This window comes from Calidris pugnax, unplaced genomic scaffold (genome assembly GCF_001431845.1).
Source record: "Calidris pugnax isolate Ruff unplaced genomic scaffold, ASM143184v1 scaffold499, whole genome shotgun sequence".
NCBI lineage: Eukaryota > Metazoa > Chordata > Aves > Charadriiformes > Scolopacidae > Calidris > Calidris pugnax.
In genome coordinates this window covers 433,365-457,501 of record NW_015092476.1, presented here as the reverse complement: position 1 = coordinate 457,501, position 24,137 = coordinate 433,365, and the positions used below count along the sequence as shown (strand labels likewise).

General features: G+C 49.3%; 1 protein-coding gene across 1 annotated transcript in view; it reads right to left on the bottom strand.

The window, feature by feature from the left end:
* PAX5 (paired box 5) overlaps window positions 1–24,137 on the bottom strand; it is a 141,348-nt gene that overhangs the window by 82,336 nt on the left and 34,875 nt on the right. The window contains exon 6 of the mRNA XM_014962565.1: window positions 1,280–1,455. Coding sequence (XP_014818051.1) covers window positions 1,280–1,455 — 176 coding nt within the window. The remainder of the gene's footprint in view (window positions 1–1,279; window positions 1,456–24,137) is intronic.

Here is a 24,137-nt window from a genome sequence, read left to right as displayed (position 1 = left end):
ATCTAACACCACACAAAGTCCAAGTGACCAACGCTGAAAGGCTGGCTGCGGAGTGGGCGCAGTGCGGGTCCTCTCCAGTCTCACCCGTGTTCAGATGGGATAACCACCATCTAGTGGTACGTGAAGGCCATTTCACCTTCCAGAGACACAGCTTCTTTGCTTTCCTAACGAGGTGTGTTTTTTTTTTTTTAATCTAATTGACTTCAGCATCTTCCCCATCTTTTTCCAGCTTGAGTTCAGACCTGCAGAATTTCTTGGCCCCGGGGAAACCACAAAACCAGCAGAAGATGGTGAAAAACAAATTGCTCTATGAATGAAACAACGAATGATAGATCTGAGCTGAAAGACGTGAGGAATTTCTACTCTACCGTATGACTTTCACCTAAGTCATTTTTCAAAAAATTCATACCGATACATGCTCCTTAACCAGAGCGATGATGGCAGTAGGCTGCCGTGAGGTAATCTCCAGTGGCCCTTAAAAGTATAGATTCCTCCAAGGGAAATCAGTGTTTTTCTGCAGCTTGTGAGTTCATCCACCTTGCTCAAAAGCAGCTCTAGCATTAAGAACACAGAAGAGTAATGGCTGGATACACCATTAAGTACCAAACTACTATCGGTGCTGACAGCAATATATGCATTTCCACCTCCCCCTCAGCAGCCAAATTAAAGGCTGCCACCCAAGAAGAAGGCAACACAGAGAGACAGGACTCATCAGTTTTTGCATGTGCTTCTGTATCGCACCTGTAAAAATGGAACTTTCCCAAAAAATTAGTGCCAAGTCCTTCTCAAACACACGGCTAATCTGTAGGTGCAACTAATTTACCTTCACATACTAATTGGGTGTTTCTCTCAGCAAATGGCCAATTACATGCCTAATAAGCCATTTCTGGATACAAAAATCTAATTTGTGTGCACAGTCATGCTAACTATGAACCAAAATTAGGCATTGAGTTTTTCAAGTCTTCTCCTTGTTACCTGCATAGCCCGCTTTTGATCTAACAAAAGCATCAGAAGCTGTGATGCTCTTTAAGGATTCATTTGATGTAACTGGCCCAGATCAGGTGTAATTTCATACCCAAACACTTGCAAATGTTTACACAACAAGTGTTTTCCTTCATTTTTTAATCCTCAAGCCTTTTACGGCTAACGTGCACCTGGCAGAAGGGCATGATATGATGCCTTTTCTCCATGTTTTTTCCACTGAGACTCGGAGAAGTGTTTGGTGGTGTCCACCAAGCAGAAAGCACATCTGGAAAACACCGAATGTCTGCAATAGTACCTGCTCGGGTTTGATGGGCTCAGTTGTCGTGAAAATGTCAGAGTAATGTTGCCTCTCGAAGACTCGATCCAACACTTCTAGCTGCTGCTGAGTGAAAAGGTCTCCTCGCATCTGCTTCCGGAGAAAATCTCTGCCCGGGAGAGAATGGCCATTTGGTACTGGAGATTCCTGAATACCTTTCAAAGAGGAGAAAGAAGGCAGAGAATAAGCAATTGTCATAATGATGAGACCTACAGAGACTGCCTCATTTTATCCCCTGAATACACATGTGTACCAGTTTGGTGACACCATGTGGACTCTTTGAGAGGAGGTTCCAAGCAAAGCACATATTGCTAGAAGACACTCTGACCAGTCTTCCACCACAGCCAACCATCAACACCATCAATAATTTCACGCATAATTTCAAGGCAGGGAAAAAGATAACAGTCACATCTTTGCTCGCATCATTTTTACAACACCACCCGAGAACCTGTCTCGTTCATGGTTGGATGCAGGAGGACATGGGAGGATAAGGACACTACCTGATGCTACAGTCACAAGCCCACCTGGGTCATCTCTAGCAGATCTGCTTTGCATGTACACTTCACACCCTTCCTGCAGAACCCAGAGATCAGGCTCAGCTCCATCCCATGCCAAGCTCTGAGTTACGGTCCATCCATCATGTCCATCCAGCAGAACCTCCTGCTGGCCAGAAGACCTCCAAAACACCATCACTGCCCATCCCATACTGGGACGGGACATCCCTGGGGCTGTTACCACTGCAACACCCTCAGTGAGGCCCGAGCCCATCCCACCACTCTCCTGGAACTTCTCTTTGTGTTTCTTAAGCTCATTGGCATGATGAAAGCTCAGGCTCCAAGGCACGTTTTTCTCCCTCTCCACTTTGGCAGAGATTTTTAGCAGAAGTCACAAGTGACTGCCCATGGCTGAAAAGCCATGAGACAAGTTTGAAAAATGTTTAGATTGGCAGTTCAAAAAGACTCTTGCAATAGAGGGGCTTGTTTCAATTTGCTTTTTGCAGATTCACAGTGGTTTTCTACTTTTCCTTCACCTGTCAGTGCTAGAAACGTATCTTTTATGCACTGAAAGCTGAGGTCTGCAGTATTCCCAGGACTCCAGGAGGTGGAACTCCAAGAACAACAGTAAATATCAGATTTCTTCTCCAGATGGCAACACCGCACTAAGACAGAGGGAGGAAACATTTTAAAAATAGAATCTCACTGCCAAGGTAGCTTTGAGGAGCAGAATTCAAATGCACCCTAAACAACAGGATTTTCAGGAGCGCTGCAGTGTCTTACTCTCCAAACAATCCTGCAGAGGAATAACATCACTCAGACCTTCTCCGGTAAATTCTGCATCAAGTTTTTTGAGGGCACAGACCCCTGGCGACCTGTGCAGAGACTCCCTGTGGCTGCAGGCATCAGCTTTGTCCCAAGACACGTGCGGGCCACCAGAAACACGGGTGATGCCCGGTGGGCAAGGTTTTTCATAAAGGGCTATGGATTTGAGATCACCCTTCTGCACAGCTGGATTTTGCAGAAAATGCTGTGTATCAAGAAAAACGGGCTGCTTCTAAGAGAGATCTCTCAATCTGGGGGACCAACACACCAAAATAATTTTTTGACCCAAGTCACTCTGCAACAAGCTTGGCCCAGGTTGCCCCGAGAAGCTGTGGCTGCCCCATCCCTGGAGGGGTTCAAGGGCAGGTTGGAGGGGGCTTGGAGCAGCCTGGTGTGGTGGGAGGTGTCCCTGCCCAGGGCAGGGGGTGGCACTGGGGGGGCTTTAAGGTCCCTTCCAACACTAACTGATTTATGATTCTAAGCTGCTTACACTGAACAGGTTACACTGAATTTGATGGTCACAATTAGTGCTGGAAACTTCCTTCTGAATTTTAGTTGTGCAAGTTAGGTAACAACAGATTTATCTTTACCTGTTTAGACGAAGTCATGCAACTTAAATTAAGAATAGTCAATGTTGGCTTTTGCAAAGTGCAAGCATCAGTTTATTCCAGACAGGAAAAAAAGCTCTATGAATAGAAACTCTAGGGATGTGTACAGAGCTGCAAAAAAATACAAAGGGATATAAGAGAGCAGTGTATCTTTTTTTTTTTTTTTTTTTTTTTTTTTTTACTATTCTAAATCAAATAATATCTAATAGACCTAGTGCTGAGTTTAGTCAACCATGGCTTATAAAATTAAAATTCGGGTTGCTAGCTGCATGGTAGCAAAAGGCCGGGGAGACCCTGTCTCTGGAGCATGGAAACGCTGGCTTTAAATTTCAGGTTAAACTAATGTTATTCACAATTCCGCATCAAAGTTAAAGCTTTATGCAGTTTTGGTCTAAAGGGGGTGATGAAAGGGAGTGAAATGATCCAAGACGTGGTATGACCTGGAAAATGTTCTTGGTGACGCCAGTGCAGTTTGTGTGTTGTTTATGCAGCCAGAGATCAGGTGCATAATGAGACCCCGTCGCATTTAAATACCGAGCAGCCGACCCACGTTCCGCCGGCAGCGTTCACATTACGGAGGGCAGGTCTGGGATTTTTTGGGGTGAATACACCGAAGAAGAGGAGCCGGTGGAATCACAGGCTGGCAGGGGTTGGAAGGGACCTCTGGAGACCTCACAGTCCAACCCCCTGCCAGAGCAGGGTCACCCAGAGCGGGTTGCACAGGAACGTGTCCAGGTGGGTTTGAATGTCTCCAGAGAAGGAGACTCCACCACCTCCCTGGGCAGCCTCTGCCAGGGCTCTGCCACCCTCACAGCAAAGAAGTTCTTCCCCATGCTGAGATGGAATTTCCCAATACCCCATGTTCCAGTTTGTGCCCATTGCCCCTTGTTCTGTCCCTGGGCAGCACTGAGAAGAGTCTGACCCCATCCTCCTGACATGTGCCCTTTAGGTATCGCACAGCATCAATGAGATCCCCTCTCAGTCTACTCTTCTACAGCTGAACGGCCCCAGGGCTCTCAGCCTTTCCTCAGCAGAGAGATGCTCCAGTCCCCCATCATCTTCGTAGCCCCAAATTGGGCTAAGTATCCCTAAGTTGTGCTATGAAGGAAGGCAAAGCCTGGCAGAGTGGCCTTGGCTGGGCCCAGGCTCCCAGTGCCGACCTGGGATGTCTGTGTTGAGGGGCAGCCTGGGATGGGGCAGGGACAGGGACATGCCACGTGCCTGCCATGCCATCTTAGCCAACGTAATCCCTGGCTGCCCTTCTTCCAAGGGGATCACCCTGAAAGCCCCCTGAGAAACATGAGGAAGAGGATGAGATGTGCCTCCACAGGCAAACACCGTGCAGGAGAGAGCCGGGAGTGAGCCAGTGGGGGAGGCAGGGCGCCAGGCAGAGTGAAGGGATGAAATGCCATGGGGATGGCAGTGGGGCTCTGAAGGGGATCAAAACTTAAGACCAGGGCTTGGTACACGTGGCCGGAGCAGTCATCAGGGAGGGATGTCTCCCCACACCACCCACACTCCTCAGGGTGGTCTCCACATGTCCTCCCAAGGGGCTGGGACGGGATGAGCCTCCAAGACGCGGTCCCCATCGCGGCCGTGCTGAGATGAGGGTCCGTGCACATGGGGTTTGCTGCCAGAGAGAAAGCTGGTGGGATTGGGGCAGGGCTGGGACTATCAGGGTGGCTGTCACTGCCCAAAGGACCCAGCACCTTGGTGGGAGGAGACTGGAAACCCCCAAACTCCACTCGCCCTCATTATGGCTCCCTCCCTGCATCCCATGAACAAAGAGCTGGTTCTGTTGCACTGAGCTTCCCAAACTGGGACTAAATGCATTTCACTGCACAAGCAAAGGACTTTCTACGTACTGCACGTGACACCTGAAAGTTCGTGAAGGTCTTTGGGATGCGTTTGGCTGTTAGACATTATATAAATGTGAGATAATTACCATTAGCATTATGCATTGTTTGAATACTCCAGAATATCTTCGATAATTAAAATACTGTTGGCAGGTTTGAAACACTTTGGGTTATAAATAGGCTCCAGGGAGTGGTAAAAACATTTTTCATATAATCAATGCATCCACCTAGGAGGGTTATGTTTTGTTGACAGTAGCACTATGTGTGTACCTACCTACTCTGCAAAACAATTAGTTCCCAGTCCAATGGCATCTTTCCAGAAATGCTAATGAAGAGCACAGATATAATACTCCCCTTAATGCAAAAGAGGACATTCTTCTCAGATAAATGTTTTATCCCTCACCTCCGACAGATCACACAGACAGGACAAGGTGGTGCCCGTAGATCAGCACTTTCTCACCCACTTCAGACCCAACACAGCTCCCTCCCAGGTTGCCCCGAGAAGCTGTGGCTGCCCCATCCCTGGAGGGGTTCAAGGGCAGGTTGGAGGGGGCTTGGAGCAGCCTGGTGTGGTGGGAGGTGTCCCTGCCCAGGGCAGGGGGTGGCACTGGGGGTGCTTTAATATCCCTTCCAACCCAAACCATCCTGTGTTATATGACTCACCGATTTGGGTAGGCCTTGGCATGGGACAAAAGCCGGGCACACTTCCAAAGAAAGTGGCCTGGTTTGGCCCACTGAAGGCTACGATAATGTTAATACCTACAGACCAGCAAAGATTTCCTACAGCTGCCCGGAGTCTGGGCAGTTTGGGGAGAGTCAGGCACAGAGCACAGTCTCTGGGAGGAGACACCATGCACGGTCTTGCTGACCAAGGGCTGCCTAAATGGTGTGGCTATCACACAGAAACACCCCGTCTTCGTTAAATAAGAGCAAGTTATTTGCCGGGGACCTAAGAAAATGGCATGATCAGTTTAAAGAATTGGATACGTTGTGATTTTTTTTTTTTTTTAACATAGTTTTACAGTTAAATACCTCTGTGTTGTGGTTTAACCCCAGCCAGCAGCTAGGACCACTCAGGTGCTCTCTTCCTCCTGAACCACTCAGTGCAGTAGGGAAAAGAGTCAGAACATGCAGGGAAATCGTAGGTTGAGATAAAAACTGGTTAAGTGAACAGTAACAGAAGAGGAAAAAAGAAAATAATAATAGAACACGCAAAATGAACTGATAAAACACAAGTGGGTCTCACCACCCAATGACTAATTGCCCATCCTGTCCCAAGCAGTGATTGTGGATTCCTGCCCCCGGCCAACCCCCATTTACACACAGAATGTGTGTCTGTGGTATGAAATATCCCTTTGACCAGCTCGTCCTGTCCCTCTCAGCTTCCATGGGAAGCCAAAAAAGTCCTTGACTAATGTCAACAGGACTTAGCCAACAACTAAAACAACACATTATCAATCTTATTCTCAGTAAATCCAAAACACAGCAGATACTGGGAGGAAAATTGACTCTGTCCCAGCTGAAACCAGGACATCATCCACGACACATTTTCTGAAACAGCAGGAGAATGTTTGAAATTGCTAAATACACCTAAACCAGATTTTTAGCAGTACTCGCCACATAACTCGCTTGATTTGAAACACAGTTTTGTTTATAGTTCCTAAGACTATGGGCCAAAATAAGGACAGCAAATCACCCTCGAGCCTATCTTCACAAATCCCTGTAGTGTGTTTAAAAGCCCTACAGCTTAGCACTAAAAAAAAAAAAAAAAAAAAAAAGGCAGAATATAAAAGTACCAATAAAACCCATTGAAATAAAGCAAAAGATGAAGCCCACCATGTCTGTTTTTATTCAGGGTCAGACCCTGCCCTGATCTGAGCGAGTGTGGCTCCAGCCAAGGACCCAGGCTGGGGACAGAGGCTGAGAAATGGGTGCCATCCGCAAATCCTACTGGAATAATATTCCCAGTGCAATTAATAACAATGGTGAAGCCATGAAGCGCACACCTCCGTGGTGCATCTGTCTGATACCCTGCTTTCCTGAAGAAAAAGAGCATCTTCTGGTTTCAGGTTTTCAGGTTGTTTTCCTTTTTTTTCAAACAAGGTGGTTTTACAGGGTTAATCAAGGAAGTAAATCGCTAGTACCATGAACAGCCCATATTCATAAAGGACATGGTTTCTGTCTCTAATTTGTACTGTCCAACTTCATTACCTGGTATCATACCTAATTACTCCACCTTATAGGGAAATGCAGGCTAATTAGGAAGGATGTTATTCACCACATTTAAAACATTATGAAGCAAATGAAATATTACCAGGAGGCAAAAAGGTGATTTGTTTCCTTGTAGCATGCCTGTAAATTAGTCCAGAGAAGATAAAGACTTTGTTTAATTACCATTTGGAAGGCTTTGTTTAAAACGTAAACTGAATTTTCATGCCACCTTCTCAAGATTGTGTGCATTTGGCAGCTTCATGCTCTTCCCAGCAAGGTGTAACTTTCAGAGCCACATACACTAGCAGAGACCTTTGCATTTGCACTATTTGAGTTTTCTAAGCACTGTTATTTATTTTTTCAAAGGACAGTATCACTAAAAAGAAGCTTTATATTTTGAAGTGTATATAGCTGATCATCGTACAAATATTTTCAAGAGAAATCACTATATTTCACAAAGATGGGTATGGGTTTTGCTGTAGATCAAAGTGAGAAAGAGGGGAAAAAAAAGATAAATCATCAGAGATCCAAAAATACTTTTCATTTGGAGAAGATATCAGGCCATTTCGATGGCACTGATAGAGTCTCTGCTCTGTCTCCATTACCCACTGAAGGCAGCCGGAGTCAGGAGCTGACTACGCTAGATTATATTCCCTATAAGATGGTCACCAATATATATATATATGATCTTCAACCTCTATTGATTGACCAATTTCACAAGCAAAGACTGGTGAAATGAAGCTGAAATGAACATCATGCTTTAACTCATTGAACCCATCAGGCCTGAGTTAATCTCACTGCCCACTGTCTCTGATAGAATTCAATTGATCAATCATGTTTCGGTGATAGTACCATTTCAGTGGCTTATTGCTTCTTCATTTCAAGGCTTGACCTGTTAGATATACTTGGACCAGCTCTGCTCCTCCTGGAGACACGCAGACCAGCATCTGCCGACGGCAGTGCATTGTCCTGCCCTCCGGGCTCGGAAAAACTCGTGAGGGGGGGTTGCTGAACATTCCCATCTTCATGTTGTGGTTTTAGGGGTATTTTACTGATTCTGCAGTCAGGATGGGTGTGAGGACATTGAGGACCCCAAGCCCCCTGCCCTCTGGTCAGAGACCACCACCTCCACACCACACCATCCCCTCTTGGGCAAGGAGGGAAAACACCATTTTTGTGGCACATCTGGGCTCCATCCCCCGCAACCCAGCCATCGGTCGGTTCCCATCCTGCCCTGGAGGTGGCCACAGCTGGACACTGCCCAGAACATCTGCAGGGGTTCTCCACATTTGCACTAGTGCCAGACCACAGGGGGTCTTCAGCAGTCTCCAACCCGCCATTTGGATGCATGACCATGGGGCAGACTCCACCTGCCCCCCATCTACCCTTCATCCTGCCCTTTGCTCCTGCCCAGGCTGCTGGAGCCATTCAGGCTCTGCTGCCACCCTGGTTCCAGCTGCCCTCATCCCAGACAACAGCAAGGGAGGGTCCCCAGTCCCTCACACAATCCCAGCATCCCAGACAACAGCAAGGGAGGGTCCCCAGCCTCTCACACAATCCCAGCCTGGGAGGGTTTGAAAGGGACCTCTGGAGACCATCCAGCCCAACTCCCTGCCAGAGCAGGGTCACCCAAAGCAGGTCACACAGGAACGTGTCCAGGTGGGGTTTGAATGTCTCCAGAGAAGGAAACTCCACCACCTCTCTGGGAAGCCTCTTCCAGGTCTATGCCACCCTCACAGGAAAGAAGATCCTCCTCATGTTTAGATGGAATTTCCCAATAACCCATGTTCCAGTTTGTGCCCGTTGTCCCTTGTCCTGTCCCTGGGCAGCACTGAGAAGAGTCTGACCACAACCTCCTGACACCCACCCTTTAGGTATTGCTCAGCATCAATGAGGTCCCCTCTCCATCTGCTCTTCTCCGGCTGAGAAGCCCCAGGTCCCTCAGCCTTTCCTCAGCAGAGAGATGCTCCAATCCCTCACCATCCTCATAGCCTCTGTTGGACTCTCTCCAGCAGTTCCCTGTCCTTCTTAAATTGATGAGCCCAGAACTGGACCCAGTGCTCCAGATGTGGCCCCACCAGGGCAGAGCAGAAGGGGAAGATGAGTTCCCTCAACCTGCTGGTCACACTCTTTTTGATGTGCCCCAAATTCCTTCCCCACTGGCCTTCTTGACTACAAAGGCACACTGCTGGCTCACAGTCAACTTGTTGCCCACCAGGACTCCCAAGTCCCTCTCTGCAGAGCTGCTCTCCAGCAGGACAATCCCAACCTGTACCAGTGTGGGGGGTTATTCCTCCCAAGGTGCAGGACCCTACACTTGCCCCTGTTGAACATCATAAGGTTCCTCTATGCCCAACACTCCAGCCTGTGCAGGCCTCTCTGTATGGTGGCATGGCCTTCTGATGGGTCAGGCACTCCTCCCAGTTTTGTGTCATCACCTCTTGACAGGGTGCCTTCACCCTGTGCATGGTCCTGCAAACCAGGTTGCATCTTCCTGGCTCCCCATGGCAAATCCTCACCATGCCACTCCTGGTAGCACTCATCTGCCGTGTGCAACACCAGCTCTGGGGAATGGAAGAAGGAAGATGGAAGTATCTGAGCTGCACCATTGGCATGCCAGTGCTGCTCTTCCCAAAAGGCTCAGCTGTGCAGCGATTAGCACTTTTATCACCAACCAGCCACCTCTGGTCTTTCACAGAGAAGTGATGGAGCTCCTCTCCACCATGAGAGTATTTGTCTCTGCTGTCTAGGACAGCTGGAGGTCTGCCTTTATGTACGAGCCAGAGCCAGGCATATGCCCAGAAGATCTATGAGCCAGAGCCGTGCCTGTGCACTCAGGAGGTGCCACCCCACAGTGTGGTTTCACACCCAGGGCGCAGCTGCAAAGCTGCATCACCAAGCTGGTTACAGGCTTCACCAAATAAGGGGGTTTTATTTAACAGAACAGATTTCCCATGATGGTACAGGTCATCTCCTCCCACAGTGATTTTAATCTTGCAGCAGCCACACAGAAATTTTATTACAAATCTCCCAGCCTGTGCTAGGAAAGCCCTGCAGTCTCCCCCATCCCACACTTCCCTCTGGAGCAATCAGTGAAGGCATGGTGGGACCTCGCATCTCGGCAGCCCTAACATGAACGTGACAGCCTATGGACCTGGACTACCATGTGTGCAAGCAGGGCCATGGAGTGGGGATGGGTCACTTGTGCACCCGCAGGGGCTTTGTCTGCAGGACAGAGATGTGGCCCCACTAGGGCAGAGGAGAAGGGGAGCACGAGCTCCCTTGATCTGCTGGCCGTGCTCTTTTTAATGCCTCCAAGGAGACCATTGGCCTTCTTGGCCACAGTCAATGTGCCCCAAGGGCACATCACTTGCTCATGGGACTTTTTGCCCAGAAGGACTCCCAGGTCCCTCTCTGCAGAGCTGCTCTCCAGCAGGTGACCCCCAACCTGTACCAGTGCAGGGGGTTACTTGTCCCGAGGTGCTTTGCTCACACCACAAGCATTGCAGGATGCAGCCCCATCACTGATGGTGCTGGTGGGCTGGAGGCCTTCCAGCGAGGTCAGAGCATCTTTGGGTAGGTCTGGGCTTGCTCTGCTGGCCAGGGCTCCAGTGAGGGCTGTGGAGGGAGCCAGGCACCCTGGGGCTCTCTGGACCATCCCCTGCCATGCTCTGGGGCAGCAGCAAAGCTCACAAAGTTCTTGAAGTTATATAGTTATAACTACAGTTATCTAGTTATATACATAATATAAATATTATATTAGCGTTATAAATTATATAGCATTATCAATGCTGATCAATATCTAAAGGACGGGTGGCAAGAGGATGGGGCCAGACCCTTCTCAGTAGTGTCTGGTGACAGATCAAAGGGCAACGGACACAGGCTGGAACACAGGAAATTCCATCTCAACACAAGGAGGAACTTCTTTGCTGTGAGGGTGGCAGAGACCTGGAAGAGGCTGCCCAGAGAGGTGGTAGAGTTTCCTTCTCTGGAGACATTCAAACCCCACCTGGACACATTCCTGTGCAACCTGCTTTGGGTGACCCTGCTCTGGCAGGGAGTTGGGCTGGGGGGTCTCTAGACTGAGGGACCCCTGCCAGGCTGGGATTCTGTGAAGCTCGCAAAGCTCTTGAAGTTCATGAAGGTCACCAAGCTCTCCACACAGAAGTTCTCCACCCCATTGAGGATCTCAGCAAAAGAAGACAGTGATCTGCCAAGTGACATGGGTTGTCATCCTGACCATCACAAGCCATCACTCTCCATCCAGCACCCTCAGGGAGCTCTGGCCATGCCCACGGCCACCAGCCCCACCACGGGGCAGGGCTCAGCTGAGGATGGTGGCTCAAGGAAGTGAAGTGGCTTCTGTGGGTTTTGGCATTGTTCTTCTGATACAATTTTATGTTCAAAAAGCAGCAAAAGCAGTGTCAGTCCTACCTCCCTCCCCCTTGGTGGGGGAAGAAGCTCAGAGAGTGAGGTCAGAAGGAAGAGGCTGCTGGGAGGGGGGTGGATGCCCTCAGCCCCCTCGCACACAGCGGGTACATGGATCCCCCACGGATCCCAGGGCCTCGGGGGACTCTGGGTGCCTGGACCAGCCCTGGGCAGCCGGAGCCCTCGGCCAGAGGCAGCACAGCATTGGTGTGGGCTTATCTTTCTGTGACTTCTGTAATGCTTAAGGGAGCTATAACTGCAGTAACTACATATATAAAATAAGTCATGACAAGTTTACTAACAAATGATTGCAAGAAACTGATTCTTTTACTAATCTGTTTCTGTAAACTGCGTTCAGCAGCAAGCTGTGCAGACGTGCGCTTTATTTCATCTACTCACAGCTCAAAATGCATTTTCAAATGGCTGTTATAAGCTCCTTGAAACTATTTTAACATAGTTTATGCCTCCTTCCACACCATGCTACAACACTTCCTTTCAACATTCCTTTCAAAAAATCATTCCTGGGTGTGCTTCGGCGACACGGACCAGAGCAGGCTGATGATGAAATTGTGCTCTGCCTGTCTTTGGAAATGCCAGACTGGCCTCTGGTTGTGACCGACTGGGAGGGGATTTACAGCTTGAAAAATACTGGAAGACCAAAATCTGAGAGCAGAAGGAATAGTGGTGATAGGATGTGCAAAAGCAGCCTGATGGAGCCTGTGCAAAAAGGGGTGACAACTCGGTACAATAACCCTGGCCAGATGTTATCACAGGATGGTTCGGGCTGGAAGGGAGCTTAAAGCCCCCCCAGTGTCCACCCCCTGCCCTGGGCAGGGACACCTCCCACCACACCAGGTTGCTCCAAGCCCCCTCCAACCTGCCCTTGAACCCCTCCAGGGATGGGGCAGCCACAGCTTCTCGGGGCAACCTGGGCCAGGCTCTCACCACCCTCACACCAAACAAGTTCTTCCCCACAGCTCAGCTCCATCTCCCCTCTTTCAGGGTCAAACCCTTCCCCCTCCTCCTAGGGCTCCCCTCCCTCATCCAGAGTTCCTCCACAGCTTTCCTGAAGCCCGGTGGAGGGAACTGGAGCAGGCAAGGGACCCCAAGGAGCAATAGGGACATTGGCACACCAGCAGTGACTGTCATTGCACACCCCACCATGGCCACAGCCTGCGGGGACCTGACAGAGACCACCAAGCCCCTGACCTTCCTCATGAACTAACATCTAATGAGAAAAATACAAGCTCTTCAATTGCCATCAGTCAAAATTGATCTTTCCACACAAGCTTAAAACAGCAAAGCAAAATTTCCACCTAACACCTGGAATACTTTGCCAAGCACTGTCTGGGAAATTTTCTTGGAGAAAAATGGAAGTGGTGAAGAGCCCGCCCAAATCCCACCCACCTGATGAGCTGAACTTGGAAGCAGCAAGAGTGGAGCTGTGTCCCAGCAGGCTGACCACTGGCAAAGCCCAGGCAAGCTCTCTCCAGGGAGCAAAGCCTTCCTCCACCATGCTGCCGAAGACCATGGCAAAGCACCTCAGAAACGCAGAGGACTCCCAAGCACCTGTGCTACTCCTGAAATTCCTAGCAAATTCCTAGCAAAACTTTCACACAGTGTCACCAAGCTGTGACAAGGCTGGATTTACTACACACAGGAGAGAGAGGGAAAGACTGCGGAGCACATAGTTGCTCCACCAGCAACGGATGGACACTGTGCACTGTCCAGCAAGTGGAAGGTGTCAGTCCACGCTCTCCCTCCTCTTGTCCACAGATGGCTCTCACAAAAATCTGTTAACACCTGCAGACACTTCTTGTGCATAAATTAAACAAAGTTTCATCTTACAAACTCAAGAACTGTGGTTTCCAGCCTGGAAATGTGCATGCTTACAGTGAAGCAAAGAAGGAGAAGGAGAAGGAGAAGGAGAAGGAGAAGGAGAAGGAGAAGGAGAAGGAGAAGGAGAAGGAGAAGGAGAAGGAGAAGGAGAAGGAGAAGGAGAAGGAGAAGGAGAAGGAGAAGGAGAAGGAAGGCATACGAGGAGCAGATGGCAGCCTTTGGCAGGCAGAGGGAGACCCTTTCATGGCAACATGGACTCTCAGTGACTCAGAGACATGGTTTAATGATGGTTTTTGTCAGTGTTGCATTGATGGTTTGACCCGATGATCTGAAAGGTCCCTTCCAACCCAGACAATACTATGATTCCATGATTCAGTTGTCCTTTGCAGGTTCCTGTTCTGGGGGCAGCAGTGGGAGAGGATCTCCACACACAAGAGCATGGAAAGGTGTCACATCAGCCAGTTTAACTGCAGAGGCAGTTAAATATCATGTTTGTTTTTATCATCACTATTTTAGCTTTCTAAATGTACTCATGATTCCGCACTCTTGCCTTTTTTAAAACTGCAGAAAAGGACAAAGAGGCAGCTGGTGACCCAAAGAAAAGGACATCTCCAGGAATATGTTGGTATCTTATGGTTCTGCCTTAAACATTCTGATACACTGGACACAGAACATAATTTATCAGCCAAGATTTGAGTTTTAAGGAAAAACAGTGTAGCTCTTTGCTAATTACTGTAATTAATTAGTGTCATCTAAACATTAATTATTTATCCCACAGTAAACTCAGCAATCACCAGTACAACTCCCTTGACGCTGCGCTTATCACACAGATGCCCTTATTAAGCAAGTACAGGAGAGTCTCCCTGCATGAACTTCTACTCTTCACACCCTCCTTTCACCCAGAGGGAGGCTGAGTGGGTTGCTTTTTGGGCTGCATCGCAGGAATTCTGCCAACGACCTCTCAAGCAGGTGAACCTCTTCCTGCAGCCTCACTTGAGAGAAACACACTGGGAGCAGCCCTGATATGCTACCAGCTGAGATTGTCCTCTCCCTTGTGTCTGCACCAGCCTTCCTAAGGTCACTTCACTTGTTCCTTTCCCATCTAACGGGATAACTCCTCCAGCAGGGAAAAAAAAAAAATATATATATATTTATGTGGGGTTTTAATATATATATATATCTTTTACATCTAGTTATATATAAAATGAATATATAAAATGAACCTATATATCAAAATATATATACTTATAAATATTTACTTAGAGATATATGCATTTTTATATATATATATATATATATGAATATGGCTAGAGCTTGGCAAATAACTTTTGAAGACTGCTGGATCTAAATGTCCCCTCTCTCTTCCCAACATCCACCTGTTGGAAAACCAGTATTTTCTCAGAACTGGTAACGGTGGTCTGAGGGTGAAGCCCAGCAGGGCAGACACAGCTCTCGCCGCGCTGGGGTCGCTCGGTGCCGCAGTGGCCAAGGGCAGGGGGCGCCACTCAGTGCTTAAAACCTGCAGCAACGGGGAAAATTTCAAGGTTGGTTTTTTTTTTTTTTTTCTATAGAAAAACGTTGATTGACTGAAACTGAATCTTGTCCATGAGCGAAATCATTTCTGAAGAACTGAGTGACACAGAGCCCTACTGGGGAAAATCCTGAACATCTCAAGAGGGCCCACCCCAAGACTTTCAAATGAAAGTTATTTTAGCTTTCCACTTCAAAAAAATTTAAATATAAAGTATTTGGCTTATACAGAATCATAGAATCACAGAATCATTGAGATTGGAAAGATCATTGAGTCCAAACATCATCCCAACACTGACAAACCCACCACTAACCCATGTCCCTCAGCACCACGTCTGCCCGGCTTTGAAATCCCTCCAGAGATGGTGACTCCACCACTGCCCTGGGCAACCTCTTCCAAGGCTTGACAACCCTTTCTGTGAAGAATGTTCCCTTATATCCAATCTAAACGTCTCCTGGAGCAGCTTAAGGTCATTTCTTCTCATCTTATCATCTATCTATCTATACACGCACTTATATATAAATACATGTAGAAGTATTAAAAAGCAAATAAACCTTCACTCCTCACCTTTTTGCCCACCGTGTGCTCTCCCCAAGAGACCGAACTGCCACTCTGCACAATGAGGGCAACAGAACAGGTAGTTTAAAAAAATCAGTGTTTTGGGTGCAAGCAAATAGTTAAAATTATTTTCTAGAACTTGTTCAAGGCATGATTGCTCTTCATTGTAGCTTTAGTCTCAAATGATTTGCAAGACAAAAAAAAAAAAATTAGGGGGAGTTGGCAGGCTTTAAGATAAATTAGTTTTGGTTAATCAAAAACTGAAAATATCTCCAAATTTTACTTAGGGATGAACACAAAGAGCTAAGTAGAAGACAAGCGCATTTCCTGTAAAAATATTTACAGGTTCTCTAGGAGAGGTCCATTATAATTTTTCATGGTTTTACTTCCCCTTGACACCATTCCCTGTAGGAAGGAGGGAAGCACATGCAGGATGCACGCTACCTAAAACTTTTCCTCCTGACATACATACCTGTGTGTATGCACAGACACTTACACGTGGCTGCAGGTTCTTCACAAGACACGCTCTGCCAAGCCCCCACCCTGTCCCACGCCCCAGCCAAAGTGAGTGCCCCACAGAAACATGCACCATTCACAAGAACGGCCGGTTTGCACCACTCCACCTCCAGGCGAAATCTCCAAAAGAGACCATTTTTTTTTAGGAAAAAAAAAAAAAAAAAAAAAAAAAGAGAAAAGGAAAAAAGAAAACTTGCAACGTGTGATTCTAACCCTGCTACCGCCGGGCTGCAGGCAGGAGGGCAGTGGCTGGGGATCAGGCAGCCATTACCCCAACCTGGTAGGAAACAAGGAGTTCCTCCATCAGCACGGAGGATGATCTCCCTCTCCCCAAAGGTGCCGTGGCAGCCTTGCCCATAGCCCCAGATGGACCAGTGTCCACCCCACCACCATAGCTGGGATGAACCAGGAGCTCGCCCCAGTGCCCTGCACTCAGCCTCATCCCCAGTTGCCCCCCAGTGCCAGCCAAGACCCCCATCACCACGGTTCCCATCCATCACGGGCCACAGAGCAGGTGCCATCACCCAAGGGCTGCCCACCGGTCTCCCCCGCGCCACCGCAACGCGGGCACCAGTCGTTACCATCACACACTCGATTGTTCTCAGCGGTGCTCCGGCAAATAAAGCCATTAATTACGGTCTCTCCCTCGGCCGCCATGGGCTGGGGCAGCAATCAATGCGCAACCCCTCATTGCCTGCTCTCGGGGAGCAGAGACAGATGCCATAAAAATGATGCGCAGCCCCACGCCGAGCCCCGCCGCCAGCGCAGGCTGTGCCAGGAGCGGCCGCCGCGCCGCTGCGACACGCCACCCCCTATTTATTTGGCCTGCCGCAGCCGTGGGGGAAGGCATTCCACCAGGCGATTATTTTTATCTTATAACGTCAATTTACTTATACTGATTGGCTTCCTGCCGCCAAATATCAATTAAATTGCAAATGCCTGCTGAAGCTTATTTTCTCTCTCTTTCTCTTTCCCCCCATCTCCCTTCCTCCTTCTTTCTCCCCTTCTTTTTCTTAAAGAGAGAGAGAGAGAGAGAGAGAGAACCCTGTGTTCGAACATAATTTAATTTATTTCCCTTTCCATATCTCAAAGGAAAATCTATATCTCCCCCTGGAAGGCCATTTGCCCTCTGTTATTGGGAGCTGAGGTATCACAGCACTGGGCAATTTGTTTCAACCGACTATCGGCAGCCCATCAGGACTCCTCGGGACCTCTGCCATCTCTGTGCAATTGTACCTAGTATTGCCATTTGTGATTTGTTTTTAATAGCCACCGGTGACCACCCGGTAGCCGCGTTCTGGCTCTCACACATCATGACCACCCCGCTCCCTCCCATGGTGCCCACAGTGCTCATCAGCAGCAGAGGGCCATCTCTGCTTGTCCCACCGCTGGGGACCCTCGTCAGCGTGGGTGCTGCTCCCCAAAAGCCCCATTTCAGGAGGCGACGGGGTGGCCAGAGCTGCTGCAGGTTATAAAGCTGCTCCCTTGAGTAACAGCCACATGAGAGGGCTGTGACACAAAACAAGCAGGCAGGGATGGGGATGGGGATGGGGACAGGGCCTGTTCACCACCCCTTCCCCACCACAGCAGCCCTGGGTCTCCTCTCACCTGGAGAAAGGTCCAAGCAAGACATGGCACCTGCTGGTGCTTATGTGCCAACGCGATGTGTGAGACACCTTCCCCTCACTGCTGCGACCTTCCAGAATTGGCACAAGACCTCAAAACACCCCACTCCACAAGCAAACTTGCACCCCACCACCATGTCCTACCATACCTCTGCCCACACCCCCAGTGAGGGGACCAATTCACAGTGTTGGGGTTGGAGGGCTGGCAGAGGAGCGTCACTGACAAAAACGAATGTCCCCAGCAGCCTGAGGCCGACAGCCATGGTAGGATCTGGAGGGTGCCCAGGGAGGTAAAGCAGAGCAGAAGAGTGACCAGAGGAACACTAACCAGCGTTGACGAGGTGAGGTCTCTCAGGTACCGGAGAGCACTTGACCCACAGGCACAGTGAAGGAGCAAACCCCACCTGCCCCACACATGCCACCTTCAGCTCCCCATCAGGGAAAAGCAGGGGAGAGCAAAAGCCCATCAAAACGGTCCAAGAAAATCGGTTACAACCCCTGTGGGCACAGAGGGAGCCCTTACTCAGGTGTCTCCATCACTCCAAGCTGAGCACACACACTCGGCCCATGAGTGGTTGGGGAGGATGGGACTGAGAGGAACAACACGAGAGCAAACACTTCCCCACACACGCATGTTCCTCCAGCTGAGGACCAAAGAGAACAGATCCCATCAGCCGGAAAGCAGGCCTGTCAGGCCACCATGTAAGGAGATGCTGACCAGGACACTCTTCCTGCGGGCAGGCAGGAGACATCCCACTGCGGCTGCTCCCAACAGGGTCCTCCAAGGGCAGGACGGGCTCCCTGGAACACACTGGGATGGGCTGGTGCAGGCCCGTGCTCGTCAGGGGTGGCCCTGAACTGGGTGTCCACAAACCTGACTTCCTTGGTTCTTCCATGGCGCTGGTTTTGGACAGAAACCCTATGGGGTTAGCCAAGGCTGGCTTAAAAATCTGGGCCCGTGTATTTGAATGAAACATTTAGAAAGCCAGAGAGCATGCTACAAGGAATGCACCCATCTACTTACACCTGTCTAGATCTGTCTATACACATATATACACATATATACTATATGTCTACACCTGTATAGTGACCATCTGTATCCCATCTGCCCATCCTATGTAGAGATGCTCATAAAAGAAATATCAAGGGTAATAAGAAAGACCTCTGCACCCTTTGCAATGGTGATTATTGACTGGTTTGTTCAGAGCCTGATGGAGATAGCGCGATTGCCTGGGATGTACCTCGCAGGTTTCTAAACAGAAGGCTCCAGAATCAATTTTGTGGTAACTGGTTAGATGTGACCGGCTTACAAACTCAGCATGGGCGTCAGGAAGCAAACTCAAGCAGCACCATCACTTTTTTTTAAATATCAGAGGTGAGGAAAGCCTCCTGGCTGGGAGAGCCACAGGACAGAACAGAGATTAACAATTTTGGCTGGTTTTCGTCTCCAAGGTGACAAACAGGTGCACAGCAGGTATGGTGCCATGGCTGGTAATGCAAGGTGATGCTGAAGCTCACAGCTTGCACGTGAAGACTTGTGTCTCTCCCAAAGCGAGGACAGCACTGGGAGATTCAGCAGAGCCATATCCATTTGGCCGGCGACCTTCACTCCCACCACTGCCTGAGGGACCCACTCTGCACGGCGGTGATGGGCAGCCACCCACACCTGCCCGCTGCCCTGAGGATCTGCCCAGCTTTGCCTGCCCACCACTGCCACCACACCAGGTCCTCCCACCACGTCCACAGCTCAGGGAAGTGCTGGTCTGCAGGAGAGGGCCTGAGGGCGGGAGAGAAGACAAAAGCATCCCAGCAAGCATGGCGAGAACTTGTCCTTGGTGGTCACTGTCTCCCACCGCAGCAGTGGTCCAGGGAACCATATGGGTATCCCAATGACAAGTTTTCCACTCACAGAGTGTGGATTTAGACTAGGGGTCCGTGCTGGGACTGGTGCTGCTTAACATTTTTATCAATGACATAGACAGAGGGATTGAGAGCACCACCAGCAAGTTTGCAGAGGAAACCAAGCTGTGTGGTGGTATCAATACACCAGAGGGATGGGATGTCATTCAGAGGGACCTGGACAGGCTGGAGAGGTGGGCCCAGGTGAGCCTCATGAGGTTCAACAAAAGCAAGTGCAAGGTTCTGCACCTGGGCCGGAACAATCCTCACCATCAGTACAGACCAGGGGGTGAGGGGTTAGAAAGCAGCCCTGAGGAAAGGGACTTGGCAGTGCTGGTGGACAAGAAGCTGGACACGAGCAGGCAGTGGGCAGCTGCAGCCCAGAAGGCCAATCACATCCTGGGCTGCATCAAAAGAAGCGTTGCCAGCAGGTCCAGAGAGGGGATTCTGCCACTTTACTCTGCTCTGGTGAGACCTCACCTGGAGTATTGTGTGCAGGTCTGGAGCCCTCAATATAAGAAGGACATGGGCCTGATGGAGAGGGTCCAGAGGAGGGCCACAGTGATGATCAGGGGGATGGAGCACCTCTGCTACGAGGACAGGCTGAGGGAGCTGGGGTTGTTCAGCCTGGAGAAGAGGAGGCTCTGGGGAGACCTAATAGCAGCCTTCCAGTACCTGAGGGGGCTACAGGAAGGCTGGGGAGAGCCTGTTTAGAAAGGCCTGCAGTGACAGGACGAGGGGCAATGGCTTTAAGCTGGAGGGGAACAGATTTAGACTGGAGATGAGGAGAGGGTTCTTCACTGTGAGGGTGGTGGAGCACTGGAACAGGTTGCCCAAGGAGGTGGTTGAGGCCCCTTCCCCGGAGATATTCAAGGTGGGACTCGACAAGGTCCTGGGCAACCTGGTCTAGTTGGGGGTGTCCCTGCTGACTGTGGGGAGATTGGACTAGATGACCTTTGGAGGTCCCTTCCAGCCTGGACGATTCTATGATTCTAGATATAAGGAATACTTTTTTTACACAGGGGGTGGCGAGACACTGGCCCAGGTTGCCCAAAGAGGTTGTGGGTGCCCCATCCCTGGAAACATTTCAGGTCAGGTTGGACTATGCTCTGAGCCACCTGCTCTAGTTGAAAATGTACCTGCTTATGGCAGGGGCTTGGACTACATGGCCCTAATGGTCCCTTCCCACCCAAACTGTTCTGTGATTTTATGACAAGTGGCACCAGTTTCATACTAAGGAGTCAAGTCACCAACTCAACAGCTTCATTTTCACCCACAACATGCTAGGAGGGAGCAAGCTGAGGAGCTTCCCTTGGCTGCAAGGAGGCTCTGGAAGGACAACCTGAGGAAAGGGGAACAAGACCAAGAGGTCCCAGAGGTTGATGCTGATTTCACACACCAGACACTAACTTCCCAGGGAACCATGGATTGATTTCTCAGCATTCCCACACTCTGACCTCCTCTTTAAAGGAACCTGACCCACTAAGGTGCTGTGGTGGTCAATCCATCAGGCACCAAATGCCTCTGCAACAAGGACCACATGGGTGTAACAGAGGGAGACCGGTTAGTTAAACTGAAGAGTTACTCAAAATCAAAACTCAACGCCACACACCTAAACAGTTCCAAAACTGAACTTCCTTGGATTCAGGCACATCTATAATTATGTTCCTCCAACCCTGAACCACCAGTGCCAGGGCTTGGCTGCTCTCCCCATTGCCAGCCAAGGCTATGAGGGATGTGGACCCTCCTCTGTCCCCCTGACTCAGGCTGGGCAGAAGACAGGTTCTACTATGTCACAAAACCTCACTCTTCCAGAAATGCCACCTTCTGCATCCTCCCGCCAAGAAGGAAACCTGGACGAGAATGAGGAGAAAATGAGGGAGCCAGTTCTTGGGGAAGCAACTGGAAAACCAGGGAATCAGAGGAGGAAAAACCCACTACATGACCATTTCTTATTAGTCGACCTACAGAAAAAAAAAAAAAGTCAGGCACTGTCAAGCATGAAATCTTATTGGGACAATAGAGATGGAATTGCCACTGCTGACAGTAATGTTTACAAGGGCATCATGTGTCGATGCCGCACAGCATGAAACCAGCAGCCCCGTCTAGCTCGGCGGGTTGTAACAAGAGACAAAATGTCCCATTTGGGACAGGTAGGAATTGTACCACCAAAAATAACCGCTCAGGTGTAAAATCCATTACAGGCAGGCAGGAGCAAATACAGAGGAGTCCCGTTGACACGGCAGGAGGCTCCTGAGCTCTCTTCAACCACAGAAACCGGTGAACATGGTCTCTGAGGCCAGGAGACGACTCAAGAGCTGGTTTGGGGGCTTCCCTTTGACCCCAGACAACAAGAGGCTGAGCAGAGGGAGGGGGAACAAGCCTGTCCCCACAGTGCTAGAGTCCAACCCCAAACCAGTGGGCATCACTGAAGGGTTTCCAGTTAACACAGAAGGTATCACACCAGCTTCGAGTCCTTACATCAGGCCATCAAAAAATCAGTACCACATCTGAGGGATATGAATTTCTTAAAAGCCCCCACCACAAAATCTGTCTGACTCAAAGGAACTGTATTGAGGGCAGACAGGCAGCTGCAGCCCACCATGCCCTACACAACTGCTCGTTACGAGACCTTCCAAATGAAGAACAACCTGACATGGAAATGGTCCAGAGACAGCAGCTACAGCAAATTATAATCCAAGGAAAGTGATGCCAGAAGTAATACCTTGACCACAAAGCCGAACAGTAATGGCTCAGAATTAAAAGGTGTTGGGGCCAAAGCCTGTTTAGTCAATACAGGATGTTCTAGTGTCTTCACTTGAAATGCACAACAACCACGAAGACTTTGATGTGCGCCCTTGTGCACCAGCCATCTCGCAGCTTCTGCACCTCCTCTCTCTCACGACACACCAAAACAGGCCAAGAGGAGATGTATCTTGGCCATCAGTCGTGGTGTGGAGGAGACACCAGCTCACACAAGCTCCTGCAGGGCAAAAGCCCACCAAGCAAAACCCAGCATCCCACCAGTTACTGCTGCAACCAGACGAAACCAAGCTCTGCCCTATGATATGGCCACCACTCAATCAAAGCTATTCTTCCAGATGTCTCCTCACCGCAAGTTTGCTTTTTATATTGCATTCTTCATTTTTTTGATCAAAATTGATGCAACTTGTGTAAATCATCTGAAAGAAGCACCTTCCCTCTGTGACGCCTTTATTTCCCACCAGAGCAGCATCCCTACAACACTTGGCCTGCTCTGCTCATAACCATCCCTGACCTTTTCTCTGGCTCTGTGCCTGTTTGCAGGATGCTGGAGGACCACAGTGACAGGGCTGCAGAACATTTCTGAACAAACAAAGCGCTGCCAAGGGCCACAGATCCCTACCCAGCCTATGACCATAGACACTCAGCGAGCAGCAGATGCAGCCTTCAGCCCTTCCACTGCTTTGGCACCCAATACACAGCTGCAGAGAAGCCAATTGCTGAAGATGAAGTGTCCATGTGATGAGAAAGCCACCACATTTTGCTGATGTTAATACCTGACTCATTTCCAGTAACTCCTGCTGTAGACATGACTTTTATCATGCTCCAAATCAGTCAAATCAGTGCCCAGGAGACTTTAGTTGGATTTCCCTCCAACATGGGGTCTGGGGAGGCACCTCAGCTAAAGATCCTTGAGTTCTAACCTCCACCTGCAGCATGAAACTTCAGCAGTGAAGGGAAATCAGTCCCGTGCTGGAGCCATAACCTTAAAGTAATTACTGCTTATACCTTAGCTACAACTACCTCTCAGCACATTCTCAGAGGAGATAAAATACGGGAAAGCTCCACACTCAAGTTTTCTGAGCATCTGCCAGAAGAGAAGACATTGGTTGTTTTCAGACATTTAACTTCAGAAGTTCAGTTCAACTGCTCTTCTCATCTCTGAAGTCATGGGCTCCTATGTGGATGGTCGCTGCTGCAGAAGCAAGAACACACAACAAGGAAGGAGCTGTACAGGCACCTCCATGAACACACCAGTCCCCACAGATGAGGTTCATGAAGAAAACAGAGAAAGCAAAGGCTATGGGTCTGAAACTGACTCTGAGGAATAGCTTTTGCAAAGACGCTCCAGAATTATTAATATGGGGTATGTCAGCACGAGAGCTGGGATTGCCCTTGTCATGACAGGAGAGCTGGAGTGCAGGGGACCAAACCTCAGACCACCCGGAGCAACTATGCAGAGATACAGACTGGAAAAAAGCCTGTCTGAATATGAAGTGGGGAAACAAGTTGAATTTTTTCTTCTTGTGGAAGTTCAGCAAGTCATCAGTGGAATACTTCATCTATCAGACAAACATATGTGTTATTATTGGGGCAGGTAGGGATGTGTATCTCTGGATTTTCCCAACTAGGTCTTCTTTTTTCATCTGCAAAGTCTGCTTAAGCAAAAAAAAAAAAAAAAAAA